This window comes from Cupressus sempervirens, chromosome 1 (genome assembly GCF_028749045.1).
Source record: "Cupressus sempervirens isolate cs-2001-9-10 chromosome 1, ASM2874904v1, whole genome shotgun sequence".
In the NCBI taxonomy this organism is placed as follows: domain Eukaryota; kingdom Viridiplantae; phylum Streptophyta; class Pinopsida; order Cupressales; family Cupressaceae; genus Cupressus; species Cupressus sempervirens.
This window is the reverse complement of record NC_143118.1, coordinates 316,791,083-316,814,484: the sequence shown is the minus strand read 5'-3', so window position 1 is coordinate 316,814,484 and position 23,402 is coordinate 316,791,083. Positions and strand designations below refer to the sequence as shown.

At 35.7% G+C, this 23,402-nt stretch overlaps 1 protein-coding gene across 2 annotated transcripts in view; it reads left to right on the top strand.

Annotated features, from left to right (window-relative positions):
* PIR121 (transcription activator) overlaps positions 1 to 10,307 on the top strand; it is a 341,166-nt gene extending 330,859 nt beyond the window's left edge. For both annotated transcript variants that reach the window (XM_089823811.1, XM_089823814.1), the window contains 2 exons: positions 9,608 to 9,794; positions 9,887 to 10,307. In XM_089823811.1, coding sequence (XP_089679937.1) covers positions 9,608 to 9,794; positions 9,887 to 9,939 — 240 coding nt within the window. In that variant the 3' untranslated portion in view covers positions 9,940 to 10,307. The remainder of the gene's footprint in view (positions 1 to 9,607; positions 9,795 to 9,886) is intronic.
* The last annotated feature ends 13,095 nt before the right edge of the window (positions 10,308 to 23,402 follow it).

The window sequence follows — 23,402 nt, the reverse complement described above, 5'->3', positions numbered from 1 at the left end:
TTGCTCAATTTTTGTGGAGATTAAACATGGGAAATTTTGAGAAAACTTGTGAGAAGATAAAGGCAGAACAGCAAGACAAACCTGACACTACTATTAAGGAAGAGGTAAAGTCTAAATTTTTGAATGACTTTGCTCAATTTACACCTGAGGTTGGGAGGCAGATAATTAGACAGTCAGGAGTCCTCCTCCTACCAGAATGGGATATAGTGAATGCCATTGTTTTTGATTCAGTAAGAAAACAAAAGGATGTTCAATTAAGGACTGAGGAAGAGATATTACAGGCTCACAAAGGAGTCAAGTTTAGTGACAACCACCAAGCCCTTGTTATTTGGTCTATGGAAAAAAGGAACAATACCAGAATGCATGAGATTTCTATTGCAGAACACACTAGTGCATTGACTGTAAACAGGGCTGGTGAGGTTGGTAGTAAGAAAGTAATTGGAATGGCTGCAGAAATGTTAAAATTTGGCAGCATGTTGTCTGACCAAGAAGACAAATATGCACAACTCAATGCTAGATTTGAAGAGGTTTTAAAAGCATATGAGGAGAGGGGCATGCAAATACAGTCACTGGAGAATCAAGTAGCTCAAATGGAGAAAGTACTTGGAAAAAGGAAAATGGAAGAAACCAGTAGACCTAGAATTGCATACCCCCCAAGGCCACCTGTTGAACCCTTGAAATCAACTCCAATTATTGAAATACCACATACCTCGAAAAGGACTCAATTCTACATTGTAGAGGACTTTGAAGAGGAAAAGAATAAATTATATGCATTGCATGTGGAACTAAATAATCAGTATGAAGAAAAGTTGAGGCAGGGTGTCATGTATATGGTAGACAGAATTGAGTGGCCATCATTTTTTGATTTGCTAGCAAGGATTGCAGCCATCGGGGATGAATTGAAGAGAAATGAAGCCATATTCAAACCCCTTGTACAAAAATGGATAGAAAGGAATAATGATATTACTATAATGTGTATATCTATCATTCAGCTATCTTATCATCAAATTGAAAAGATTTTTGACTTGTTAAGTAAATTGCAAGGTTTTGATGACAAGCAAGATTCCTTTCAGAAGAGGTTAACAATTTGTTTTTCCAAGTATTTTGTAGGAAATTTTGATTTATTTCCTTGTGCTCTAAAGAGTGTTGATAAAGTGAAAGATAAGGAAGAATGGAAAAGAGAGTTGGATGAGATTTTTTGTGAAAGGATAAATAAAATTATAAATGAGACTGGTCATTTGTTATGGGCAATGACCAATGAGGAACTGGTAAAGATACAGATATTTTATAGTGTTGTCAGGAAAGATCTTGTTGATTTAGAGGCAGTTGCAAATTCCTTGATCACTGTACATAGGGAGGTCTTGAGTTTTGATTGGCCACATGATACTACTTTTAATGAGTGGAAAGATAAATTTATGTCTGTAGAGCAGATGGTACAAGGTGACGAGGCAGAAGATGATGTTGAGGTAACTATCACCCTTACAGTTGATGATGAAGACAAGGAGGATCCTCAGGTTAAAGTAAGTTTGCAGGTAACTGAAGATGACTCATCACTTTCAAGCTTAATAGCTATTTACTCTGAGGATGCAGAATAAATAAAGGATCAGATCATATACTCTTTGTCTCAGCTAACGAGAATGTACAGAAAGGGACCCACAAAAGGAATATTTTGATGTGTAAAGTCTTTCTATTGTCAACAGTTTTGTCCTTTTTGTGACAGGTGTATGTAAGTATCTTTTTGAAGGACACCTGTCAATTACATTTGCCCTTTGCTTGTTGCAACTCATGCCTATATAAATGAGTTTTCAAGGCAATGTGAGGGTCCGATTTCTAAGGCTTTCAGTCATATGCTTAGTTTGTTTTTGGTCCAAATAATTTGAGCAAGCTTTATGATGTATTTTCTCTGTAAGTTTCTGGGAATACATTAATACAGAATGATCTCTGTGTTTCTTCCTAAGGTCATTCTGAGTTTACTGCAAATGTATACAATTTTCAAATAAAATGAATACAAATTATGAGCTGTCCCCATACCAGTTCTTTCTGAATTTTGTCTCCTTTTCATTACTTAGCTATCTTGATGTTGTATGAGTAAAAACTTGTTCAATTGAATGCAATCCTTTAGGTTGTATATCTTTTCATCACTGCTATTAATTCAATGAATTAAGTAAGAGCTTTGATGAATTTGATAAGGTTGCTGTAGTAATGGGAAGGATGTTTTGAATGATGAATTCTAGTAAGAATTGCTGATAATATTTGTTGTAAGGCAACAAATTAGATCTATAGATTTGTAGTAGACTCTAAACCCTATTGGATTAGGCACTGGTCAAATTGATTCAACTAGAAGAGAAATAGATCATAAATGGATATCAAATGCAAAATTTACAATCAATTTTACTTTTATTTCCTGAAGATCTTCAAAGTTGGTCAATACTTGTTTGCATAAAATATTCTAGCCTTAGTTAGCCATTATTGCAAAGAATACTTGCAGATCTACAAAAGACTTTATGACCAAATCTGTTAGATGGGATGTATTCTGTTTTAAAAGTCACAATTAGCTGTGTGATTATGGATTGAGGATGAGAATCAGAATGAAACTAAGATAGTTTTCATACAACCACAGTCAGATTGAGTCATCCCTTAGGTATACCCACCTTGGTCTTGCAGAGCCTAAAGAGAAAGAAACCATTCTTGGTTTTGTTAATGTTGGATCCAAATGGTTTGCAAGCGTAATTGAAAATATGAAATGGCTAATCCTTAGGTTGCATAAGTGTCATCATTTTGGTATTGAAGCACTCTATTGCTCAGTAGTTTTTAAAACACCAACAGTATGTATTACCTATGAGCTCATTAATTGTAAATCCTAGATTTTTTGGGCATTGTTGTTTTAGATAATAGGGGTTATTTAATAAAAAGTCAGTAATCATTATATTGTGAAAATTCTGAGTATTCAAGCTGGTATAAAAAACAGGAATTTTCAGCTGGGTATTTTCGATGCAATTTTTGTTGAGTTGGAAAAATTATTATTGCAATATATTTTATTTCTGGCATTATATTGTCATATCAAACATTGCAAATATACCGTGCTCATTCATCAAAACAAACACAAACAAGGCAGATTAATTGTATTTACAAAAATCTGCTTCGAGAGGGTTCTTACATTCAGCACAGGGGACTGTAATGCCCCTTTCCTAAGTCAGAATAGCACAAAGAGACCATTAGCCTATTCATGAGATTCTTGTAGGCCAATGAGTGAGGCTAGGGAATCCTAGAGGTGTCATCAGAAGCAATTTTATCCTCAGATGGTATTAAGGAGTGCACTACCTTTTTTCGGAACCCTTTCAGCAAGTCACTATTTTTAGCACTTGCTATGTATTGTAAGTTTTGATGCATGTCGAATAAAACCAATTTGGTGTTTGGACACACTATTTTAAATTTTTTACTATTTTTAGTGTCTGTTTTCAGCATTTGGACATGGGGTAAAGTTTTACTACGCTCAAAGAAATACATTTCAATTTTAATCACCTAAGTCTTTTATACTGTCACTTTATTACTCAAGTGACTTGTACCCCTTGGCCTAGTAACACAACATTGTTTTAAAAAGGGTCCATTTGACATCCTAAGTTAACACTTAAGGAGGAGAAAATTAATATTTTATTTATTCCCACACGGCTTGGTAAAGGGGACAAAGCTATTGGGAATGATATAAAAGCAACTTTGAGGAGCTAATTTGGGGTTGTTGAGAATTTAGATATTGTTATGCTTCTGATTTTTGCAGGAATTGCAACTTCTTCTTGTTTTGTGAGGACACAACCCCTTGCAGGCATCATTCCTTGCATTGTTGAAAGAGACAGTCTAGGGAATTGAATTGTTGAATTATACAGAGATCATGCTGAGCTTCAATGGTGTTTGGTTGATCATCATCTTCAAATGATGGTTGTAGATTTTACATAGAAAATTCAGAGTTCCTGATTGAAGGAGAGTTGGGAGGTGTTATTTTTGTTTGTTCCTGGCATCGTTGGTTGTACTTCCTTGGGCTGGCTGTGCTACTACGTAGCTAGGTGTGAGACTTCCCATAGCTGGTCATTTGGGGTTTGCATGCAAAAATCTGCTATTTGGGAGGCACTTTGAGTATAGTAAGATCTGATTTCTTTATGCCATTTCAGTTTGAGGAGTTTTAGTTGAATGTCTAGGGTTTTCAGTGACATTTTCTTATCGATCTGTTGCTGCATTCATTTTCATTTATCAGCAATTACCTTTGAGAGATAGATGTTTGTAATAAGAATTCACCATTTGGGTATCTCAAATTTTATATCTGCATTGTATTTACAAGTTTATTGCATATCATAAGCAATCTTCAGTGCGATGATGGTGACAAACCCCCTCTCAATTAGATAGCTGCACCATTTGTTACTGTATTGATTGAGTTGGAGTGGATATGCCTCACTCAATCTGTTAGTTATCTTTGAGAGTACTTGTAAATGTAGGTTCGAGTTGCATGCATGTAATTTAAAGCTAGCCCTTTGCTTTGGTTATATCTTGTTCATTGGTGTTCAACGCAAACCAAATCTAGGGTGGTTACTTCATTTAATGCTTGAATTTTTAGAAGCATCTCAAAGAGAACAAACAGAATAGCAAGAAGATGGTTAAAGTTGGGCAGATTATATGTTGAAATATCAAGCTTTGGTTGATGAATTTCATGCAGCCACGCCTTGTATATTTTTGTTACGTACAGAAATAGATCTCAAGGAGGTAGAGGACAAGGTCTTAGTATAAAGTTGCAATAAGAGTGGGCAAATTGACCATTACAAGGCTTAAGTTACTAGTAGGTGTAGTTCACATTCCCAAATACATATCTTAGATACATGCTTTCAACACAACTCTATGATAGAGGTTAGAGGCCATAAGTATGCTACTCTTCATTTAGATGGAGGAGCTCATTAGTGGAGGTACTATGGGATAGTAAACTTGGGACAAGATAGTATTGTCTCAAAAGTTGACTCTACACAAAATGTTAAAACTTGATTGATAATTTTGATTGGGACTTTGAGCTACATTTTAGAGAGTTTACCTGGTTGAGAAGGTGGGATTTGTTGACTCTTACATATTTGATTTTCACAAACTCCTAGTCATGGTCATATATGTTTCTAAGCACAGGTTGAGTGTTCTATTTATGGATGAACTGACAGCACCTCTTTGTGGTTGAGTTAAAGTATACGAGGGTATTCCCTCAACTTGGTGCTCCTCTTACAAATCTAAGACAAGTTTATTAATGTCCAACACATGACCACAAAGAGGGCCCATGGGACTGTCGAAAAGGCAAATGACCAACTTACAACAGGATGCCAAAAGACATCTAAGAAAAGAAAGAAAAGAAACGAGAATAAAACAACTACAACCAAAAATGCGAACAACCTGCTAGCTGTCTTCGAGCGACAAGAAGAATTCCAAGACCGAAGGATAGGTCCTTAGGCGAGAAAAAGCCCCGTGCCATCACTGAAGAACTATGTGAGAAGAGGAAGAGAAATATACTGAAAAAACTTTCTATGCTGCCTCACAGATCTAGAGTAGCCAGAAAAGCGGGGAGGGGGCTGAGTTGACACTTAGTACCCTAAGTTGGCTAAACTATCTCGAAACAAGAAGTAATGAGCTGGTCGGTGTGCAGTCTCGAGGGGAACTGGTGTTGAATGGAGTAATCTCAAAGTCTCAAATCCTCCTAAAGATAAAGCACAAGGCACCATTGGTCAATATATTTGAAAAAAATGGGAAGAGACTGAACTCTCCTAAACAAATAGTAGAATCTCCCTCTAATCTCATAGTAAATAGGGCAATGGAAGATGAAGTGAAATTCCATCTCGACCTCCCCCAAGGTACAAAGCTGACAGACCCTGTCCTCTCTAGCAATATGATGGTTTCTCTGGATGCGAAGCTGGTGAGACTTATTCTGAAGGAGCTTCCAAATGGATGGAGGTTAAATTCACATTCAACAAATTTTAGGAGGCAATGAGCACTTGCCCTACCTTGGCATTGCCTAATTTCTCTTAGCCTTTTGTTTCAAGTGCGATGCTTCAAATGAGGTATTAGAGAAGTTCTGTGAAGAACGAGCACCCAATTGCGTATGGGAGCAAGAAGCTCCATGATGTAAAGAATTTATATGCCATCTATGATAAGGAGATGATTGCCATCATCCATGCATTGGCAAAAGTCAAGCAATATTTGGTAGGTGAAAAATCTGCAAATAGAACAAACCATAAAAATGTGAAATACTTCTTAGGATAGGACATATGTGAGCGACAACAGATGTGGGTCAACAAAATTTGAACATATAACTTCTAACATTGAGTATGTGAAAGGGAAGGGGAGTACCGTAGTGGTCCATGGTTGCTCTTTCCAGAAAACTTACTATATGCTCCTTGACAGAGATTAAAGCTGATTGGAAGGCTCACCTTAGCTGAATATTCCAATAACACACTTTCACACGAGTTTATGGATGGCAAAATATAGGATGATACATACAAAGTGCTAGATGAGATTATTTATGTTACAATAAAGAATATGAGGGGGGGGGCGGTTAATCAGTATTCCAACACTTTTAACCCAACTAAATATTTCAACACTTAACCATATACATGCACAAATGAATAAACTGAAGAGTAAAGTACACAACACCAAGAAACTCATAACACCATGATTTATTAACTAGGGAAACCCTGGCCAAGGGAAAACACTGATGGAGATGGTAAACACAAGATAGTGTACTAATCTGAAAATTCTTTGTAAGGAGAGTTGACCCTATTAGGAGTTTATAACATTCATTTAGTACATAAGTCCTTGTTAGAGGCCTCAACCCTACTTGGAGTTGTATTACAATGGAGCTCACTATGCATACAATGATATGCAATCTATACAATGAGTGATAGATACATACCGAAATTGACTGTACTGATATTTTCAATATCTCATTACTCCTTTGTGTATCTCACATCTCATTATGCCCATGCAACAACTGATTGTGTCTAGACTCTACCCATCAAAAAATCAATATACCATCATACATAAAGCTCGCATATCATGTGCATACCATAACCATACTTCACATTATCAAAATGCCCTTCTTATATACCCCTCTGATTAGTCTGTTTAGTCGGCCTTCATGATGAAATGTGTAAACACTTCCAAAACATTTTACCAAAACTTGCTGACTGCGGATTATCATCTAGGATGTCATCCCTACATTGCCAAGTAATTGAATTGACAAGGCAATTCAATTCCTTAGGCCAAAATGCCCAATTTCTGCCTTATACCCTGTACTCTGCAATATAAACCTGTCTTCATATATTCATGCCAAAACATATGCCAATTGATATACTGACACTGTTGAACATAATTAAATCATATGCAGCCTCCATACTATCACAATACAAAATTGTGGCCATTAATACTTATCCAGTGGAGCTCGCTGACTGAAACTGTACCTCTTCTGACAGTAATCCTGAATTACTCAGGCATATTTCACATCCAACAAAAACCAAAACTGTACTTAAGTCCATGTGACCTTACCTTCCTGTAGGGTTTCCATAAATGACAACATCCATGCATTCATATATCTGCCAACTAGCCAACAATTTACTACACGGCAGAATTTAATTGGTACCTAGATCAAAGTTGAAGGAGAAAATTTTGAGGGCCATTCATGACACTCCCCTTGCAAGACACCCGAGTTACTTCTAAAACTACCAACAAATCAGAGAGACATTTTTCGTGGAAGGGGCTCAAAAATGATGTTTTGTGTCATTTTTGTGAGTGCAGACTTGTCAGTGGAAAAGTCAGTATATTTTCCCAACAGGTCTATTTCTGCCTTTACCCATCCCAGGAAAAAGTGGGAGTATGGCAATGGTTTCTATCGCCAGGTGGAAGTCCACAATGTGCTGGGGGATGTGGAAAATGATTGCCCATTCTCTTGGATGGCCATGCCTAGGAATTTCTAACATGTTATTCTTCACAACTGATCAGTATTATGTTGCTCTTTTGTTACCTTTATTTCTTATTCTTGAATCCTAGTTTCACTTTTTTGATTGTATTTCTGAACTTCTATTTAACATTTACAAGATCAGCTGAGTTTTTGTAGGCATAACAGTTCCTACCTCAATTTTTGCCTGTTGTTCCTTTCTTCTGCCAAGTACTACATTGTCAGTGGACCTTTTCTTTCCACCAAACTTCAGTTTTTTGGAAGACATGAAATAGAGAGTTGATCTTTTATTCATTGTATAGTCTATGATTAACTGCCTACTGCATATGATGATCAGTCAGTGTCCTGCCTTCCAAAATCCCTCACTAGATCAAAGGTGACAAATCCAGGACCTTACAATTAGGATACAATACATAGAGAGAATCCAATTTGGCTATTTTGTTGTAGCAACAAATAAGGGATAAACATCTCCTTCATTCACATCTTGGCTCACAATTTCTTGTCTTAAAGTATGTTGCTTTCAACAACTTCATTGTCTCCATGAGTGGTCAATCTTGCCGCCAATGAATATTGGTGCCGATTTTCTCTACAGAAGATGTCATTACCTGATTTTCTTACATCAGTAATCAGCAGTGCTCAAATGGAACCAAATAACAGATTAATGTCTTCCAGGTGTTTACCTTGTACATGCTACTAGTTGCTTCCGAGAAGGATTCTCCTCTTTTATTTGAACTTCTCACTCTCTGGTTACCCTTATGAATGAAGAGACCGGTTAACTGTGTATACAACGAGGTCAATATTACTTGTTTATATAAACAAAATACAATTAATGCACTCTGACTGCTGAGTTGGTCCAATCAGCAGGAAGTCATTATATAAGAAATGTAAAATTCCATTTTTTGTGCATTTTAAATAAACAATTAGCATGCTCTATACAATTGAAAGTTTTCAACAGATACATCAAACTGGAATAAGGTATACATGTAAGTTTATTAGGTAATTTTAATTGTACAGGGTATTGCTTTTTCAGGCTGGATGTGCTTATGATGTCAAATTAGTGAGTCATAATGTCACCCTAAGTATTTTTTCGTTTCCTAATTGTTTGTAAACCCCTTGTATCTTAGGATATATTATGCAATTGGTCTTATGTTTTGACTTATTTGGCTTCCTTATCCATAGTTGCTAAAACTTTTCTCAATAAGCAAATGAGAATTAAATCCATGTCTTACAAGATATTCAGTGTAGACTGCTATCAGGTGAAATTTCAATATTATATGCAATTGGTGCTGCCCCCGAAACTAATTTATTTCTCAAGGCCTACTCTATTTGTCTTCATCTTATTTGATGTACACAAAGGCATAGAGGGTGGATCATTAATTAAATAATTAATGGTACAAAGGGCAAGGTAAAGCAAGAAACCAATGGCTTATAGATTTTTCTGTATTTGTTTTTGAAGTGAATCTAGGTATTTTATAAAACAAGTGGCATTTTTTTCTGCTAAACATCTTTATTTTAAGATTAACACCAATCAGTTTTTTAATTGGATTGTGTTATTAGATGTATACTCCTAATCATATGTATACTGGTTTCCATCTACCTGCCAACTTATTGTGTCCTCTGTATCCGTCATTTCTGTGGAAGGATTTGGAGATACTTCTTGAAAATGCTAAAAAGGCAAGAAGGCTAAACAATCATGTTTTCTCAATGTTGAAAGCACGTTCTCCACTTGAAGATAAAATGGCATGTGCAATCAAACAAAGTGGTGCCCCAGTACTAAGAATGAAATACTCCAACACCTTATCTGCATTTGAGACATTGCCACAAAAAGGTAAATTTTGTCATGTGGATTTCAAGTTATTTGTTTCACATTTTCTCATTATAGTCTTTTTTTCTGACAAACTCATTTGTGTTCCCTGACAGTTCGTTTTATGGATCCACTGAGCAAAGAGCAGAGCAAGCTATCAACTCCCTGATCTTCTAATTATAGAGTGGATTCATTTTTTATGCCATGGGTTAAGGAGCTACCAAGCGAGCTGTTATATTTTATAGTATTTGGGATGGCTGATATTGGCAGCTGTCATGCAAAAATTCTAAACATTTGTTGGTTTCTGGATCTCTTCAATTTTTCTTTTTACCTTTCAAGGTATATTTTTGTAAAGCACATTTCTTCAAATCTAGTAGAGATCTTTCTTTTGAGTGGCACGGGCCTTAGGTTTATCGGTTCTAAAGGGCATGGGGCACTTTTTAAACCATTGTAATGACTTGTTCATCAGCATCATTGTTCATTCATTTGGAAAATATATGAAAGATATACTCTGCAACTAAATAATGCATTTCACAATTCTAAGCGTTATATTCATTTTAACTTAAAAAGATTATCTCTCTACCATACTGAGATCAAGATTCATTACCGCTATGGAATAATTCGCAGGCCTAGAATCTCTCTTCAAAAATCCAACAGACAATCAATATTTACCCAATTTAGGTGTGAAAAGTTAGTAGAAGAGAATATTTGTGACTTTCCTTAAAAGGTAGTTCACTTCTCACTTCTCTTCATTAGAAGAACGAATTTACTGTATTAAAATTATCTTTGACCTAGATTTGATACTTCTATTCTGATGAATAAATCCATCAAGATAAAGACAATTTTTTCAGCTATAAATCAGAGAAGCAGTTATTTCACTGAGCTGAAAGAAGACTTGCTTAGACAAATTCTATTGCGATATGGTGTCTTTTCTTAGAGGAAAAAAATGGTTTCGTTCCTAAAGATTATAGATCTAATTAATTTTCATATTCACATAATTAGTAGTTTATCTCATATTTAAGCTGATAGACTTTTCTTAAGGGGGTTTTGCTCCCAGAAATTACATTTTTCTGCTGGCAAATTGTCAGCCCGTCCAGTTTTTCTATTTTTCGATAATGAATCTTGCCTTTCATTGCCCACTTTCTGATTCTTATATCTATCCTGTATATTTCTAATTCGATCTGCAATTTTTATATTCTACCTCATTTGATGGGTTTTCTTCAGCCTTTGTTAATAAAAAAAATTCTCATTCACAGTGGCATGGAATTTTTCCTATTGCTTCTGTATGATCAAATCATCTTTTGCTGGCCCTGTTGGGAATTTTGAAAATCAATTTACTATCCGGCAAAGATTTCATGCCTGCAGTTTTCCTGTATTTTCTATTTGGTAGATTTATGTTTGCCCTCGATAAGGGTTTCTTGGTACAGGTCTTTCCTGAAATTTTCCATCTTTCGGTTATACTTTAAGTTCTGCTGATAGATGTTTTTCGTTGTCTTAATGGAATCCCATTTGAAGGGTTCATGCGATGTGTGGATGGCTCAACAACAAGGCTATGGAAAACACAGTGGTGTTTGTTTTTGAAAGTAAGATGCAATGGTTTAATTTGTCAAAACCTATGCGATTGTCTACATACATTTTTAGTTAGTCTCATGTTACATAGCTCACACTTTACTAGTTTTTTTTCAGAAGTAGTTCATTGATCAACGGATCAACCACAATTGCAAAATTCTATTTGAAATGAAGATTTACAATATAAAAAATTAGGGAAAGCTTTAATTTAAAGATAGGCTTGTTTTAAAGTTAGATTTTAAATCGTGTTATTCATTCTTTTGCCTAATTATAGTTGAGTTTCTCTGAACATTAGAGTTTATGGAATAAAAATAATCTTCTTTGTAGACGTGGAAATCTTGAGCTATATATTAAAACATATAGGAGAGAAGGTTTTAGTGTGGCCATAGTTAGTAGCAAGGCATGCAGACTGCAACTTCCGAAGTAACATGATATCTGCAGTTTAGAGCTTTCATACCTTGCCTTACCACATAAAGCAAAAGAGATTATATTGGGTTAGCACTCATTAATCATCATTATTCAAATTCACAGATATAAATGAGTCTTCAACAAGTTGTGTAAATATTTATTTGAATTTTTCAGTCTTTTAATTTGTCAAAATGTGTGGTTAAAATTACCATCTAAGAAAAATGCCACAAGAATCTCAAGGGATCATTGTAAGCATGAGGTGCACTTGTGTGCTTTCTAATTCCACCATTGTCTCATTATAATTATGTTGCAATAGTGAGCCTAAATCTAAACATAAACAAGATTTGCTAGTTGCAAGATAGTAGCTCCAAAGTTCTAGTGCGAATTCATTTTAGAAAAACCTTTTCAAACAAACTTAATTTTTTTAAAGATTTATAATAAAAGCATAGGCTATGAATTTAGAAAAAGTTGCTCTTTTTAACTACTTTAAGGTTATTAATAATGTCTCAAGCAAAAGCTTGCTAGGGTGATAACTTTATGAAGTTTTCTTGGGAGATTCATTCCCATCCATTAGCACAAAGCTTTACTGTCTACAATGGTTTTTTAGGAGTGGATGATGGGTTAATAAGGGATTTTATGGGAATTAGACTTTCCATTCTTGGAGAAACGATTGAAATGGAAAAACAAGGTGATGGATTGTTAATAAAACAAAGTAAATCTTGTGAAATATAGGTGTTAGCATTATTCCAAATGGAGATGCTTGGGTCACTTCTAGAATGAGTGTTAGTGTTCCTTCAAATAAGAAGATTGGGGCTTTACCTTAAGTGAATCTACCTAACACAAAGCCACATAGTGTTGACAGTAACCCTAATTCCAACCAAACTAAAAGTCTCCAACCTCTGAGACAAGTTCTCTAGAGGCACTTAATGTATGGATTTTGATTCCTTGTATTGATATTGTTGATTGTATATTGGCTAAAAAGGCTTGAGACTTGCATTCCTATATTGCTAGTGTCCAAGTATGGGGAGATTTTGTTAATGTTTAACAATTGCATCGAAAATCACAAAATCAATGGTTTGGTATTTTGTTTCTTCAAGTAACATCTACTAGCTCTTTTGTAGTTGTTTTCATTTTTTTTGAAGCTTGAGATAGGGTTTTGGAAAATCTATGGGTTTGAATTGGAAAAAAAATTATTGTCGAATCTTGGAAACCCTCTTTTGTTCAAGATTGAGAAATCCTTGAATAGATTCCCACATGGTTTAATTTACCTAGACTATCATGACTTTGTATAATCAAATTTTTTAAAATTAATTGGCAATGCCTTAGGTACTTTTCTAATGTCTCATTTTGTCTTTGAAGATGGCAATTTTCTTGTGAAGATTGGTGTATTGATTAAACCAAATATCAATTTACCTAGAACTTGCAGCATGAAATCTATAGTTGGTATTTGAAGGCAAGAAATTGTTCAAGATCCTAAAGTTTTTGGAAAACCTACTATTATAATTGATGCACCACTACATTTGAATTTTAAGTGCTCGGCTCATGAATTTTTTGAGGGTAACTTCTAATGAACAGAAAACCTTGTCTGAACAATGCTTGAATTTAGACTCTCTATCATGGATTGAGATGCAACAAATTATGTTGGATCATGGCTATAGTTTGCTTCTTTACAACAATAGAAATTTTCTTCCCCTCGTCATAAGGGCTTAAGTGTTACTTTGGTTAGTAATTGCAACTCTAAGCTGAATTTGGGAGGTGGGGCATCCACTGTCATCCATGTTTCCTTGAATACACAGGCTAACAAAGAGTCTAAAAAATGAATATATTGTAGATCCATTTGTTATAGGAAAAGGACCTAGTTCCAAGTTTGAATATATTGTTGAGTGTCAGTCCACATTTGTGCAAGTCTCTAGTATGAATTTGGAAAGTGAACATGCAAAAGATACAATGATTAATTCTAATGATGGTAATCTCATTACTTTCAGTCATGGATTGTCTATTCCTCCTAATGTTAATCATATTGATGTTTTGCCTGGAGATTTGGGTAATGCGGACGATTTAGATGACGTGCTTATTACCCATAATAATTCAAAAGCATTCTCCAAGGCTTCTGATAGGTCCCTTTTGGTCTCTATTGGGCCAAATGTCTCTATGGACGTCATTTGTGATGCTTCTAATCTACCTTCTTCTAGCTCAGTCATATGTGTTGATATCTCATTAGATTCAATTTAGAATGTTTAAATGTCTCCCTCTCTTGGACATTATGTGGTTACCAACTTGGATTCAAAAAATATTTCCACTAATGTTATGAAACATCTTGTTCTCATGGAACTGGAAATTAAGACTTTTTATCAAGATGTCCCTCATTGAGGTCAAAATTGATATCAAAACAAAGTTCTCTTTTAAACAAAAATTTACATATTGCTTTTGACCAAGAGTTGATCAATAAGATCTAGAATAAAACATATAGATCAAATACTTCTCTGGACTCTTGTGTTTCTAATAGAGCGATTGAGGCTATTGATACTAGTTTAGTCTCTTTTCAAAAAGAGACTTCAATTCCAGTCTCTCCCTATCCCTTTGAGGTGCTTTCTACTTGGGAATATATCAAGATTGAGATGGTTTTGACTAAAATTGGCAAGGACAAAAACAATAGTCCCATCTATCAAATTCATCTTTCCACTTCTCCACTTTCTTGGGGAAAACAAAGGGGCAAAAAGTTCAAGAGCTTTAAAACTCAACAAGAAATTGATGTTGATATTCAAACTACATTGGTTTCCCCTAGTAAGAAGGAAGTTCGAGAAGTTTAGTCCTCGTAATACAAGAGCCTCAACTACTAAGAGATGTATGTAGTAGGAGTTTGTTGGGGAAGAAGTTGATCCCAAAAGTACTCTTGAGAAAGGGGTAGTGGAATCCTCACCTCAAGGAGTGTCAAGGTTTTATCTTGGAATGTTAAGGGCTAAAATGCCCCTAACAAAGGATGCTTAATAAAGCATCAGTTAGAGAGCATTATGTTTGATATTGTTCTATTTGAAGACACTAATCTTCACTTGGAGATGGCTAATAAAAATATCTCCTCTTGGAATATGGGTAAGTTCTTTGTAGGCAAGGCATCAAGGGCTTCTAGTGGACTAGCAATTCTTGGAAAGATCATCGTGTGGAGGTAGAGTTGGTATCTTTGATACAATATTTCTTGGTGGTGTTGATCAAGAGTAATTATTTAAATTTAATATTTTCATTAATTAATGTGTATGTGTTGAATAATACCAAGGGTAAGTCTGATCTTTGGAAGCATTTGTTTGAGATCTGTAGGTCTCTTCAGGGGGATTTGGTTGTTCTAGGTAATGATGATGACAAAATGGGGAGTATGGTGCAAGGGCGCCCTAGGGGTGGATCAATGTGGTTCCTAGTTCTTGTAGTCTCATGTGATTTAATAAGGCCTTACGAGCCATTGGAATCATTTGTTCATTTTCGTGTTCTACTCTTTGAATTTGTTTCTCTTTAGGACATGTAATGGGTCAAAGGTGGTCATCTTTGCCCAATCAAATTCAAATTGATTGCAATGTTTTTATTTGGTCGTTTCATACATTTTTTGATATGTTAGAGGTCATAAAGTCACATTCATGTGACATGCAAAACATTGTAAAAATTGTCAAGTTGCTCACAGATTTGCTTGGTAACTTTGACAACTTTTCAAAGCACTCCTTTAATGGCTAGGAAGTTGGAATTTAAATTAAGGTGGTTGATCCACATTCATGAGGTTGATTTAAGACCCTCTGAATGATTTTGGAATGGAATGGTGATTTCATGTTGTTTAGTTTGCATATTGATTAAATGCTAAAAACCAAACATGTGAACATTTAAGGTGTTTCATTAACCTTCTTTTTCAAGTGGGATGAAATCTTTTGGTGGTAGGGTGAGAGAGATTCATTGTTTAGAAGTTAAACGAATCACAAACTATTGAAACCCTAAGGCACTATTTTCATATGGGAATAGCCTAACATTCCATGATTGGAATTGCCTCAAACCTCGGTGAATGTTAGTCCTACATGTATTCTACATGTTGCAAAAGTTTTGGAGACCATTGGAGTAGAATGGAGATTTTGTCATGATGCCCTAGGCTTGGCATTCATATGTGACAAGCCAGTTTATGCATGAAATTGTTGTTAGTGGATGTTTGGTGCAGTGTGCGTATGGAATATTGGGTGCTCTAGGATCCCTTGGAGTCTATAGAGCCTTTGATAAGTGCAATTCATCTTGCAATGTGAACTAGTGAGAGATAGGGGTAAGTTTATGTTGTTTAGCCCTATTAGGCCTAATTGACATAGTGGTGGTTGACTTGATCAAAGGTATAACCCAAAAGTTGTTTTGTAGTATTTCATAGAGTTCTCAAATGGGTACCTAAAAATGTGATTTTTTTGGTACCTTGTTCAGAGATTTTGGGAAAGGTAGTCAAAAAACCAATTTTGGAGGGCTAGTCCTAGTAGGTCTCCTAATAGGACAAGTTGGTGGAGATTGGTTTGTGGGGCTTTGTTGATAGTTCTAAGGGGTCAATTGGCTTAAGCTACGCTTTTATAGATATAAGAATACATTTGTACAAGTGGTTGAGCATGCTAACGATAAGATCATGATTGGCAAGGATTTGGTCACTTAATAGAACCTTAAGGGGCTTGATGTGAGCTGTATCGCCTCTTGGATGTTGTTTTTCTCTAAGTAGGTCGGTCTAGGGAAGGGGCAACTAAGAATAGACAAGAAGTGATGTAACCTTTGGAAGGTTACGAGGTAGGACCACTAGATGATTCCTTAGTAAGGAAGTGGAAAAGCATAACTCAAGGTTTCTAAAAGCATAAGTGAAAAATCCTTTGTGTCATATTGGTATCATAGCCACTTGGTGGTTTGGATTTTGGTGTATTCAGACAAAGGAATTTTCTCAGAGGTTCGCAACATACCTTTGAAAAGTGTAAAGACTCAAGACCTTGAAGAAATGGAGAAGAGGATAGAGGAAAAGTGGGAGGCTAAATTCCTAGAAATGGTGAAGAATATTAAGTTGAAGGGATGTCAACAGGATGACTAGAGTGAAGAGTTTGAAGAAGAGGAAGAGAAGGTTGAAGAAGTATCAAAGACGGACACAATGCCTCCATAGGAGATATCTTTTACAAATATCGTCAAAGATGCTCATAAAGAGAGTGAAGAAGTGAATATGGATGTTCACACATTCAGTGGAAAAAGAGATGGGGATGAGTTGACAGAATGAATAAAATCCATGTGCACATATTTTGACTTCAAAGAATACACAATTAGCAAGAAAGTTTTCTAAAACAAGATTGAGGGGTTATGCATTAGTTTGGTAGAACTATATCAAAAATAAGAGGGGAAAACAAGGAAAGAGCCCTATTTCCAAATGGGAAAAAATGGTGGCCTTACTTAGAGGAAAGTATCTACCTATAAATTATGATTACAAACCACCAGAAAGTTCCATAATCTCAAATAGAGGGAGATGGATGTGTCAACATATACTGATGAATTTCATGAATTGAGTATGAGGGCTAACCATATTGAGAATGAAAGGGAAATGGTGACTAGATATCTAAATGGCTTCAATATTGGCATCCAAGAGCAAATTAGTCTAATGGTTCCTAACATAGTAGATAAGTGCCTTTGAATTAGCATCAAAGGAAATATATATGTTGAAGAGGAAGAGTGAATAGAACACTATAGGAAGAAGAGACTGAAATTAACAGAGGAATATTCCATTTTGGAGGAGAGCACTCAAACAAGAATAGGGAACAAAATAATCAAGAATCTGGTAGTGATTCAGGACAACGAGGTGGAGTTTCAAAGGATGGAGGGGACCTAATGGAAGGGGTGGGAGTGATGGACAAGGAAGAAAATCGAGTGTTTTCACAGGGAAACGTTACAACTATAGCCAAGTGGGACACACAATGAGTAGATGTCTGGAGAAGGCCTCAAGCTCTTAAGGTGGGGAGAGAAGAAACCAACTAGTTCAAGAGGATAATTTTCAACATGTCAATTCTTCAATAGGGCATGCAAGGCCAAGACTTGATTGAGAAAACCTCATGTGGAAAACACTGTTGAAGGTACCAGAGAACTATGACACCCCTCAAAGGAAGACACTATTCAAGACCACATGTAAGTCTCATGGAAAAATTTGCAATGTAATTGTTGATTCTAGTTCCAGTGAGAACATTGATTTAGTTGAAATGGTAGATATGTAAAAATTTAAAAGAATGTGCAGGGCCAATCCTTATAGAGTGTCTTTTTTAAATACAAGGCAACATGTTTTGTTTTATAAACAAGCATTGGTAGAGTTTGAGATAGGAGACTATAAAGATAAGATAATATGTGATATAATTTCTATGGATGCATGTCCTTTTCTACTAAGCCACCCATGGAAGTTTGATGTCAAGGCCCAACACGATGGAGAGAAGAATTCAACATGATGGAGAGAAGAATTCTTATGTGATCACTAAGAATGGAAAGAAATATTTGCTATACCCTTTACCTAATCAAGAAGAAGAGAGGAACATAGGTTCTAGTGTGATGTTGGTGACTGGGAAGGAATTTATGGAGAGCTTAAAAGAAGAGGACAGTCAAGGGTATGAATCAATATTGAAGCTAAGAGATGGTCCTAACGTACAAGATAGGAAGAAGACGGATATTCCCAAGGAAGCTCAAGAAATGTTAGACAAGTATAAAGAGATAATGGAGAGTGGCATAATTTATTCTTTACCCCCTGTGAGGGGTACTAGCCATCAAATTGATCTAATCCTTGGTGCTACACTTCCCAATAAGGTAGCCTATAAGATGACATCTACTTAAAATGACGAGATAGCCAGACAACTTCAAGAGCTTTTGGATAAAGGTTTAGTGAGGAAGAGTCTCAACCCTTGTGCAATACCTACTATCCTAGCCCCCAAAAAAATGGTAAATGGAGAATGTGCACTAACTCTAGGGCCATTAATAAGACCACTATAAGATATCACTTTACTATGCCAAGGATTGAAGAACTAATAGATTACCTTAGAGGAGATTGTTATTTATATAAGATTGATTTGAAATTAGGATATCGCTAGATAATAATTAGACAAGAAGATTAGTCGAAGACATCATTCAAGACTAATGAGGGCCTTTATTAGTGGATGATGATGTCGTTTGGGCTCTCCAATGCTCCTAGCAGTTCTATGCACCTCAAGAATGAGGCTTTGGTGGAATTCATTAGAAGATTTGTTGTTGTATATATTGATGACATACTTATTTTTAGCAAGTCTAAGGAGGAACATTTCAAGCACTTGGATCATGATTTGAGTAGACTTCATGAGGAGAAGTTGATGATCAACATGGACAAACGTGAGTTTATGAAAACAAAACTTGTTTACCTTTATTTTGTTGTATCTAATGGATGTCTAAAAATGGATCCTTCAAAGGTGGAAGTTGTTCTTAATTGGCCCACACTCAAGACATTAGGACATGTCAGAAGTCTCCTGGACTATCCACCTTTTATATGAAGTTCATTAGGAAATTTATTTTTATATGTGCCTATATACTAGACACTATCAAGAGGGGCACAAAGTAAAAAAATTCTTGGACATTAAGGGCAAACCAAAGTTTTAATCTTATGAAGAAGGTGGTAGATTTATGAACCTTGAGACCCCTTGATTTCAATCAACTCTTCGCAATGGATTGTGATGCAAGCAAACAATCCATGGGAGCGGCCCTCAACTGGGAAGGAAACATTGTTGCATTCTTTTTAGTGAAGTTAAATTAAGAAAAACAAAAGCATTCCACATGATTTGGAACTTCATGCTATGGTGTAGGCCCTCAAGAAGTGGATGCATTATCTCTTGCCAAAAGAATTTATTATGTTTATAGATAACCATGTCTTGAGTTTTCTCAATGGACAAGAAAGGTTAAACCAAAGACATATCAAGTGAGTTAAGCAATTGCAATCCTATACTTTTACCATCAAGCATAAGAAAGGGGTCTCAAGTAATATGGGAGATGCTTTGAGTAGAAGGATTCTTACCATCCAATAAATCCAATTACATAGCATGGGTCTAGATTCACTAAAGTACCTATACAAGGAGGATATTGATTCCAAAGAAACATATGAGGTTTGTTTGAATTTTTCTAATATATGGCATGTTGAATGTTCTTATTAGATATTGCAGGAAGGGTTTATTTCCAAGGGACACTTGTTGTGTGTACCTAAATGCTCCATGAGGGAGAATATAATCAAGGAAAAACACAATGGCAACCTAGGTGGACACTTTGGGATTGACAAGACATTGGAGCAATTCAATAGATTCTACTTTTGGCCAAAGATACAATATGTTGTAAGGACATTTGTTGAAAAATGTCCAATATGTCAAAGGGGAAAGGGAGTTTCTACAAATGCAAGATTGTACTAGCCACTTCTTATTCCTACTAGGCCTTGGGAAAGCCTAAGTATGGATTTTGCATTAGGTCTACCAAGACACCTAGGGGATTTGATAGAGTCTTTTTTATTATGGATAGGTTCACTAAGAAGGCCCATTTTGTACCTTGTAAATGTACCAATGATGCCTCTCACATTGTTGGGCTCTTTTTCAGAGAAGTTGTTAGGATCCATAGTTTTCCACTTAACATTGTCACTATCAAGGAGTCAAAATTTGTTGGTCATCTTTTGAGGACTCATTGGAAGAAGTTGGGACCTCAATTATCTTTTACTTCAATCTACCACCCTAAGAATGATGGGAAAATTGAGGTTGTGGATAGGTCCTTGGAAAATCCCTTGAGGTGTCTCACCAAAAAACATGGACAATCTTTGGATCTAGTGATAAGGAAAGTTGAATATGCCTATAATGATTTAGTTAATAGAATTATTGGCAAGATTCCATTTGAAATTGTTTATTCCTTACAACCTAGAGCCATACTGAAACTCAGAGATCTCATTTGCATGGATAGAAGGAGTGCTCAGGTGAAGAATTTTCTACCACCATCAATGATATCCATAATAGGGTGAGGGTCACTTTGCAACAAAGTGTAGATAGATATAAGTCCAAGACACACATCAAAATGAGGGAGGTATAGTTCAAAGTTGGAGATTTAGTAATACATATCTGAGGAAATAAAAGTTTCCAAAGTGTTAACCTACCATATTACTCATGAATAAGATCGGCCACTTAAGGATTCTCCACAAGTTTGGAAATAATGTCTATGAAATTGAACTTCCTCATGCTCTTGGAATTTCTCCCATCTTCAATGTTTTTGGCTTAACTCTTTTACAAGGATCTTAGATAGAGGATGGAACCATAAGACCTACTAGTCAACCTCATGTCAATGATTGGGTAAAGGATTTATCCCCTGGTCAACCACTGTAGTTAAACAAAATCATTGATTCTAAAGTGCTTAAGTATACAAGGCAGGGAACTTATAAGGAATACCTAATTTCTTGGAAGGATCTTCTAGATTCAAAAGCCACATGGATGACTGCGGTAGACATTCTTAAACATGGTACCACTTTGGAGTGACTTGCAACTCAAGGTACTTGGGATTATTTTTTCCTAGAGGCTATGGTGCAAGGGCACCCTAAAGGTAGATCCATGTGATTCGTAGCTCATGTAGTCTCTTGTGATGTAACAAAGCATTATGAGCTATTAGATTTATTTTTTCATCTTATTGTTTTACTCTTCAAGTCTGGTGCTCTGTAAGACATGTGATGGGTCAAATGTGGTCAACATTGCTCGATTGAATTCAAATTGATTGAAATATTGTTATTTTTTCATTTCATATTGTTTTTGATAGATTAGATGGTGGAAGAGCACCTAGAAAAACATTAGGAAATTTGGGCAACCATGAAAACATGATGGATTCCAAAATATCATAGAGAGTAAATTATGATGTGTTAAGGCCTATAATGGTTTTTGAATCTAATAAATCAAATGTAATGGCAAATTGTCATTTTGGATTTTGTAGTTGGCTTACCATAGACAAGGCAACGTTATGATAGTATTTATATGATTGTGGATAGATTTAGTAAGATGGCCCATTATGTACCTTGCAAAACCATACATGATGCTTGTTAGATTGTTCACTTTTTTTTTCAAAGAGGAGGTTAGAATCCATGGACTACCTATGAGCATTGTTTCTGACAAGGACACCAAATTCATGAGCCACTTTTGGAAGACATTTTGGAAAAAGCTTGGAACTAACTTATCTTTCGAATCTTTCTATCACCCACTGATAGATGGCCAAATAGAGGTGATTAATAGGAGGCTTGAAAACTTGTTGAGGTGTCTCAGAAAGGAGTATGGTCAGGCATGGAACCAACTCATTGGATAGGTTGAATATGCCTAGAATGGCGTAGTAAATAGAACAACTGGTAAGAGTCCTTTTGAAATAGTTTATGGTTTGTATCCTAGAGGGGTGTTTGAGTTAAGAGAGTTGAATGGTTGTGTATATAGTAGTAGCTATGTTGAGAAATTTTCCCACTCTATGAAGGAAGTCCATGACAATGTAAGAAAGGCTCTAACTGAAAATGCTAAAAAAACTTAAACAAAAGATGGACGTAACAAAAAGAGATGTTCAGTTTAAGGTGGGAGATCTTGTGATGGTACATCTAAACAAACACAAATTCTAGAAAGGGGTAACACACAAAATTCAAATGAGAAGGTTGGGTCCTTTCCCCATATTGGCAAAGTATGGCAACAATGCTTACAACCTTCAGCTGTCACCCATTTCAATGTTGCAAACCTAGTTTTGTATAAGGGTCCAACTCCAGATGTTGATCAAAATCTTAAGAGGTCATACAAGATGTGGAAGACCTGAATTTCAACCTTGCTCCACCTATTCAAGAAAATATGATACTTGATACATAAGTTTATAAGAAGACTAGAACAAAGGAATACTTTGAACATCTTGTCAAGTGACTTGGACATGATGATGTTGATGATACTTGGGTCAGAGAGGTAAATTCAAGAGGTTGAGCATTGACTTCACCTTGCTCAATCCAAGGATGGTTTAACTTCTTTTTGTTTAGAGGAGTATGGTGCAAGAGCACCTAGTCAAACTCCTTGTTTTGATTTCTAGTTGTGATTTTGGTCATGTACTAACTCTAGCCAAATCAAGAGTGTGATTTTGGACCTTTTGAGCTCATGTTTATTTTCTCCTAGATGGATTGTGTCTAGTTCAACCCAGTCTAGATGTTCTTTGTTTTCTTTGTTGTTTAGGGTTTTTGAGAGAAAACTAGGGTTATGGGTCTTATACCCTAGAAACCTAAGATAGGTATGGTTTTAAGAAATCTTGTCCTTTATGATATTTTACATAGGTTGGAGACTATACCTTGTCATTTGGAAAAAGTTGGGGAAAGATGTCAAAAAGATGTAAATTGTGCAAAAGTTTTCAAATAGGTCCAAATGGATAAAATCATGTAAATTGATGCTTTGAAGGCTAAATCATTCCTAGAAATCATAAATGAATCCTAGTGGACAAATTTGGAAGTTTCCAAATGAAAGAATTCAAAGTTTCTAAGAAATGCAAAAAGTTGTCAAAGTTGTTAGCGACTTTGAAAAGTTGCTTGACAACTTTTTGATAGGAAAGTTGCATAGCACAAGAAAGAGTTTGATGGTTGTTCTAAGATTATGCAACCTCTTGGGA